General features: G+C 63.7%; 3 protein-coding genes across 3 annotated transcripts in view; 2 read left to right on the top strand and 1 right to left on the bottom strand.

The window, feature by feature from the left end:
- The window catches only part of AMSG_04002 (uncharacterized protein), a gene marked incomplete at its 5' end in the record, with an annotated part of 1,271 nt that extends 650 nt beyond the window's left edge, over window positions 1-621 (top strand). The window contains one exon of the mRNA XM_013903799.1: window positions 82-621. Coding sequence (XP_013759253.1) covers window positions 82-594 — 513 coding nt within the window. The 3' untranslated portion in view covers window positions 595-621. The remainder of the gene's footprint in view (window positions 1-81) is intronic.
- Window positions 622-1,022: 401 nt separating this feature from the next.
- On the top strand, window positions 1,023-6,135 carry AMSG_04001 (class VII unconventional myosin; the record flags this gene model as incomplete). Its single annotated transcript, XM_013903798.1, has 1 exon — window positions 1,023-6,135. One exon carries the CDS (start codon window positions 1,023-1,025, stop codon window positions 5,958-5,960), a length of 4,938 nt encoding a protein of 1,645 aa, XP_013759252.1. The 3' UTR covers window positions 5,961-6,135.
- On the bottom strand, window positions 5,763-7,048 carry AMSG_04000 (uncharacterized protein; the record flags this gene model as incomplete). Its single annotated transcript, XM_013903797.1, has 1 exon — window positions 5,763-7,048. The coding sequence occupies one exon, from the start codon at window positions 7,046-7,048 to the stop codon at window positions 5,984-5,986; it is 1,065 nt and encodes a 354-aa protein (XP_013759251.1). The 3' UTR covers window positions 5,763-5,983.
- Between the last annotated feature and the right edge of the window lie 99 nt (window positions 7,049-7,147).

Genomic DNA, 7,147 nt, shown 5'->3' with positions numbered 1-7,147 from the left:
CTCCCCACCCCCCCCCCCCCCCCACACACACACACACACTTATTCACTCCCCCTTCCTACCTCCTACCCATCCGCTCGCAGGTCGGCCTCTCGTCGTTCTCGTACCTCTTTTCGGAGCTCATCCGTCACTCGCAGTCAAGGGTCACCGCCATCGGTCCGCTGGAGGCCAAGCTCGATGCTGCGGGCTTCCAGGTCGGCGCGCGCATGGTGGACCTCATCTCACTGAGGGAAAAGTCGGGCAAGCGCGAGGTCAAGCTCAAGAACGTCCTTGTTCTTATCCAGACCTCGGTCTTCCGCACCCTCTTTGGCAAATCGGCCGATGCCCTCGCGCAGTACTCGTCCGACGACGCAGAGGAGTATCACATCGTCGACAACGAGCCGTTGGTCAACAGGTATATCTCTGTTCCGCGCGACATGTCCGATCTCAACTGCGGCGCCTTTGTCGCTGGTATCGTCAAGGGCGTCCTTGCAGGCGCCGGCTTTCCCGCAGAAGTCGTCGCCCACAACACTCCCGACGATGACGGCCGCTACCCATACTGCACCACCTACCAGGTCCGCGTCACTGCCGTAGACGTCCGCGCCCGGGAAAAGTAGCAGCCACCGATCCAACCATACGCACCCGCCCATCCAACCATGCGCCGCAACAACCGCCCACCATCGCCTTCCCAAAGAATGCCCATGCCCCACCGCATGCCGCACGCACGCAACCCCCATACCCACAGGCAAACCAGGCAAATCCCTCCATCCCTCCATCCCCCCTCCCCCCCCAAATCTCCCAACCCCGATCTGCCACTACCCCTAACCGCGACCTGATGCCCGATTCCATCCCCCTCCCCTCCCCCCTCCCCATCCCCGTCCCCATCCCCAGTAGTGAGCAGTGTGTGACGCATGCGGTGCGGTGCGGCAGGCACCCATTCGCCCACCCAAAAACAACGGCCTACACTTCTTCCGAAGAGGACATTCGACTAGACTCCCTCCCCCCCCCCCTCCCCCCCCCCTCGCTCCTCCCCTCTGACACCACCATGGCAAGCAGCAGCAGCAACAGCAGCAGCGTGGATGTGGCGAGTGTGGAGGTCGGGTCTTTGGTCTGGGTCCGTCATGGTGACGGTGGGTGGGCACTTTGCAAGGTGGCGGCTACCGAGCCTGAGACTGCCATTGTCTCGGGTACCATTGCTGACAACCACCTGAGCCCTATCGAGGGTGCACCTGTGCTGGAGGCTGCAGGTACTCCTGGCGAGGCCATTCAGGCATGTGCCAACAAACCCAACTCGGTCACGGTCACCTCGTTTCCCTTTGATTCGGCTGCTCGCGGCGTGCCGGACATGATGACCATCTCGGCTCTCTCCGAGCCTGACATTGTGGCCAATCTCTATCGCCGCTTCTGTGCCAAGGAGGTGTACACCTACACCGGCTCGGTTCTCACCGCCATGAACCCGTGCGAGGCGCTGCCGGATCTCTACGCCGACCTGGATGCCGTCGACGACGACGTCCCGCACGTCTACGCCGTTGCCCGCAAGGTCTACCGCGCCGCTGTCGACACCCTCACGCCGCAGAGCTTCATCATCACCGGCGAGTCAGGGGCAGGCAAGACCCGGACGACCGGCTACATCCTCCGGTATCTCACCCACATCTCGTCGCAGGCTCCCGATGCCGTCGCGCCAGCTAAAGCCGGCGACGACCTCACCACCCGTGTCCTCGCCGCCTCCCCCATCCTCGAGACTTTCGGCAACGCAGCCACGACCCGCAACGCAAACTCGTCGCGGTTCGGTAAGTTTATCCAGATCGAGTTTACTTCCGGCGGCGCCCTCGCCTCGGCTTCCTTTGTCATCTACCTCCTCGAAAAGTCGCGCATCATCTCGCAGTCGCCGCGCGAGCGCAACTACCACATCTTCTACCAGCTGCTCGGCGGCGCGCCGCCAGCGCTGCGCGAGGCCTGCGCCCTCCGCGACACCGTCACCGACTACGCCTACATCAATCCCGAGCGAGTCGCTCTCGAAGGCGTCGATGACGCCGCAGACTTTGCCGAGCTCGTTTCGTGCCTCACCTCGGTCGGCCTTGACGACGCCGCCCAGACGACCATCTTTCAGGTCGTCGCCGCCGTCCTCGAGCTCGGTAACGTCCGCCTCGTTGAGCGCGGTGACGCCGTCGAGGTCGAAACGCCCGAGCTGGTCGAGACCATCGCTAAGTTCCTCGGCATCGATGCTGGTTTCCTTTCGCAGCTCCTGACCCAGCGTACCGTCGCTGCCCGTGGACGAGCCTCGGTCTACATCAAGCCCCTCACTCTGCCTGAAGCCGTCGCTGTCCGCGACACTTGTGCCAAGACCATATACCAGGCCATCTTTGAGTTTCTGGTCAAGCAGGTCAACGTCTCGCTCGCGCCTGGCGGCCCTGGCCAGGCAGCCGCACCCGGCGCGTCCGACGCGTCCAGCGCTGACACCAAGCCGGCCATTGGCCTGCTCGACATCTTTGGCTTTGAAGTCTTTGAGCGCAACTCGTACGAACAGCTGCTCATCAACTTTGTCAACGAGAAGCTCCAGCAGCTCTTTGTGGCACACACCTTTAAGCTCCAGCTCGATGAGTATGCGCAGCAGGGCCTCGCTGTCGAGAACATTGCCTTTGTCGACAATCAGGCGTGCCTCGACCTTATCGAGAAGAAGAACTTTGGCATTCTCTCGATGCTCACCGACGAGTGCAAGGTGCCAAACGGCTCGGACGATAACTTGCTCACCCGCATGCACGCCGCCTTTGGCCAGATGCCCAATCCGACGCCGCACTACTCGTTTGAGCGCCGTCAGGAACGGCTCGGCTTCTCGGTCGACCACTACGCCGGCCGGGTTGCCTACGCCATTGACGGCTTTCTCAACAAGAACAAGGACTCGCCGGTCGAGGCCTTTAACGAACTCGTCACCATGTCGTCGATCCCGCTCGTGGCTAAGCTCTTCAAGCCGCCGCCAGCCGAGCCCGAGGCTGCAGGCACCGACGCTGAGATGGCCAATGCGGCTGCAACCCTGATGCGCAAGCGCGGCGGGCGACGCGGCCGTGGTGGTGGCGGTAGCGGCGGCTCGCAGAAGAAGAAGGCTGGCATTGCCGAGCAGTTTATCCGCTCGCTCAACTCGCTGATGACCACGCTCAATGCATCGACCCCACACTTTGTCCGCTGTCTCAAGCCGAACAACTTGCTCTCAAAGGACTCGTTTGACTCGGCCACGGTCGTCCGCCAGGTCCGCTGTCTTGGCATGCTCGACACCATCGAGATGCGCCGTCGCGCCTACCCAGTCTGGATTCCGTTTGAGGAGTTTACGGCCCGCTACGCTGTGCTCGGAAACAAGGACGCAACCGCCGACGCCGACTCGTGTCGCGCCATCCTTGCGGCTACCGTGCCGGTCGATGACGCTTCTGGCTCGCATGCGCAGTGGCAAGTCGGCAAGACCAAGGTCTTCCTTCGCGACGGCGTCTCCAACGTCCTCGACGCCGCCCGCGCAGAGGCTCTCCGCGAAACCGTCATCACCATGCAGTGCTCGGTCCGGGTCTTTCTCGCCAAACAGCGGGTTGCCTGGCTCCGCAAGCGGCTGTGGGCCACCATTCGGGTCCAGACTGCCTTTCGCGCCTGTCTCGCCCGCATTCGCGTCGCCCGCATGAAGCGCGAGCGTGCTGCCGCCATCGTCATCCAGTCTGCTGCCCGCGCATCAGCTGCCCGCGCCGCCCTTGCCGCCGCCCGCGCCGCCCACCTCGCCCGTCTCGAGGCCGCCCGTCTCGAGCGCGCCGCGGCTGAGGCTGCCCGTCTCGCAGCTGAGGCCGAGGCTAGGCGCAAGGCCGAAGCCGAGGCAAAGGCAAAGGCCGAAGCCGAGGCAAAGGCAAAGGCCGAAGCCGAGGCAAAGGCAAAGGCCAAGGCCGACGCAAAGGCCAAGGCCGACGCAAAGGCCAAGGCCGACGCAAAGGCAAAGGCCGACGCAAAGGCAAAGGCAAAGGCCGACGCCGAGGCAAAGGCAAAGGCCGAAGCCGAGGCAAAGGCAAAGGCCAACGCCGAAGCAAAGGCCAAGGCCAACGCCGACGCAAAGGCCAATGCGCCGGCAAAGCCGGCAGCTGCGCCGGTGATGGCCGCCGGCACCAAGATCTCGTTTGACACGTCGTCGGACGGTTCGTCGTCCAGCTCGTACTCGAGCTCGTCCGGCTCGTCGACCAACTCGTCGGACGCGGCTGACATTGGTGCGGGAGCGTCGGACGGGGCGCCGATCAACGCGGCTGCGGCTAAGTTGGCAAAGCGCAACAAGCGAGCGTCGAAGCGGATCTCCATGCACGACCTCTCGCAGGCGATGTTCAACTTTGACGCCAGCTCGCCTCCACCCGAGGGACGCGATAAGAGCCTGGAGCATCCGACCAAGGATCGCCCGAAGCGAACGCAGGCCCAGCGAGCTCGGCCATCCGAAAGCCAGGACGGCGCGGCAGGGTCGGCAGCAGCCAACTCCGATTTCGTGCCGCCGCCGCCGCCGCGTCGGTCGGCGTCTTCGCGGACCGGCGGGTCCAACGCCGATCTCACTAGTCCGCCGGCCGCAAGGCATGCCGGTGAGGACGATCCGGAGGTCCATCGCGAGTGGCGTGAGGCGCGCAGCGTCGACGACATGATTCAGTGGCTCATCGACGTCAATCTCTCGGTCTACTCGACGATTTTCCGCGAGAACAACATTGACGGCAAGGCCGCAGATCAGTTTGTAACAACAGGTCAGCTGGCACGGCTCGGGATCACCGACGAGAAGCACCAGAGGTTCTTGCTTGTCCACATTCCGCGGGTGGTGCCGGAGACCAAGCCCGAGTCGTTTGTGGCCGAGGCAGGGACAGGGCTGACAGCGCGCGAAGAGGTGGAGTCGGCGCTTTCGGGCTTTGGCACTCTCATGAGCCGCGAGCAGTACGCCACGCTCTCACCCAAGGAGCGGCGCGAGGTGCAGCAGCGTTTCAAGAAGCAGCAAAAGGACCTTGAGCGTGAGCGGCGCAAGCTGATGAAGACGATGAACCTGCCTGCGGCCAGCGCCATTGCCAACCCATCGATGAAGGGCAACCTCATCAAGCGCGGCGACCTCAAGACCTCCAAGTGGTCCAAGCGCTACTGCGTGGTCTCGGACCACCACTTTTACTACTACAAGTCGGCCGATGCCGAGCGGCCCGAGGGCTTTGTCCTCCTCACTGGCTGCCAGTTTGGCGTGATCGAAAAGAACGACCCGATGCTGCAGTGGTGCATCTGCATCTACCACCGCGATCAAGGCACTAAGATCCTTGCCTGCGCTAACCGCGGTGAGCGTGACGCGTGGGTCGCCGGCCTGCAAGCCGAAGCCATCTCGGTCGGCAGACCGGCGGCGTCCAGCAAGGCGCCGCCGCCGCCGCCGCCGTCGGCCCCGCGCCCGGCTCTGACCGGAACGCTCCGCCGCGGAGCTCGGCTCTCGGTCGCGCCACCAGCCCGCCGCAAGAGCTCGTCGGCCGGTGTGCAGATCTCTGGCGGATTCCGCCATGCCCAGCTCGTCGGCATGGGCAAGGAGCTGAAAGACGGCCAGTCGGCGCGGGCAAAGGCAACTAAGAAACGGCTCAAGTCGATGGTTGTGTTCAAGGCAACGGACGTGCCGGAGCCGTCGATGGTCGGCGTTGTCTCCAAGCGCGACGACACCAAAGAGTCCAAGTGGGCCGATGTCTTCATCTCCGCCTCTAAGGGCACGCTTTGGGTGTACAAGAAGATGAACGACTCCAAGCCGGTCTCGTTCTTTCAGCTCCAAGGCGCGTCAGTCGATCCGTTTACCCTCGACTCGGCTCGCCCGCACTCGTTTGTCGTTGCTCATCCGCAGCGCGGCTTTCAGCTGTTCTCGGTCCCGGATGCCGATGCACTCGGCCACTGGGTCGCGGCGCTGCGCGGCGAGGCCGGAAAGCCCGAGGGCGAGGCTGACGGTAGCAGCAGCAGCGGCAGCAGCAGCAGCTAGCTCAGAGGATGCCACAGCGTTGTTCACGGCGCTCCACGCCCGAGATACACGTGCCCGCCGGCCGAAGACCACGCCGAGCTGTAGTCGCCGGTACCCGCGCCCTTCTTGCCACTCACCGACCCGTAGTCGGCGATGGGCGACCTCAATTTGGAGTAAACACCTGGTGAGAGTGGAAGCGTTGTGCTCGAGCCGTTGACCGAGGATGCGGCCGAGGGGAGCCGGGTGTAGTTGGTCATCTCCATGCCACAGCACCCGCCCAGCTCGTTGCGGACCTTGGGAATGCGGAAGAAGACCCAGGCGTTGAGGAAGCCCTGCAGTGGGTCCATCGCAGCCTCAAGGAGCGCGGCAACAAAGTACGAGTGTCCAAAATGCTCAAGCGTCCGGTTGGTGATGGCGGCTGTCCAGGAAAAGACAAAGATGAGCGAGAGGACAAAGACGCGCCAGTAGAGCTTCCGCCGCCGCGACGCCAACAGTGGCGTGAGCGAGTCTTTGCGGGCGCGAAGGACGTAGCGTCCACGGACGAGGACGCCGAGCATGATAGGAAATGATGAGACCAGCGGGACATAGAACAGGAGCCTATACGCCACGTGACGCGAGCCGATCCAGCACCACACGCCTGCCGGCCCATAGATTCTGAGCGGGAGGAAGCCGAGGATGAGGACAAGCAACCAGATGAGCATGTGGTAGTATTTGAAGAAGCGGGCGTAGTCGAGATCCATGCGGCAGACGACGACATACAGGTTGTGGACGACGGCGAGTGTCCATCCGACAGCAGCAAGGTTCGAGGTCTGTAGAGTGAAGGCCTGGATGGTGCACCAGGTGCCCGAGGTGTTGGGCGGGAAGATGCCACCAGCGAGTGTGGCTGCGCCAGTAAAGGCATCGGAGACTGCCAGCCAAAAGAGCAAGACCAGCGGGCCGCCTCCTGTCCGCAGCTTGCGCTTGCTCAGAAAGACCAGAATCTCCGCCAGCGACGCAATGAGGGTGATTGAGCCTGCACTCAAAGTGGCTGCACGGACTGCAAATGCCTGGTTGTCCGACCACCCCGGCTTGGCGTCGGCCTCACCCACTCCATGCTGGACGCCTGACATGGACGAGGAGGGGAGGAAGGGAAGGTGGTGGGGAGGGGGGGGGGGGGGGGGGGGGTAGGGAGGGGGGGGAGGGGGGTAGAGGTCGAGGAGGTGGAGGGT

Source organism: Thecamonas trahens (genome assembly GCF_000142905.1).
Source record: "Thecamonas trahens ATCC 50062 unplaced genomic scaffold supercont1.16, whole genome shotgun sequence".
In the NCBI taxonomy this organism is placed as follows: domain Eukaryota; order Apusomonadida; family Apusomonadidae; genus Thecamonas; species Thecamonas trahens.
The sequence above is the reverse complement of the archived record's forward strand: the minus strand, read 5'-3'. Positions and strand labels throughout refer to the sequence as shown.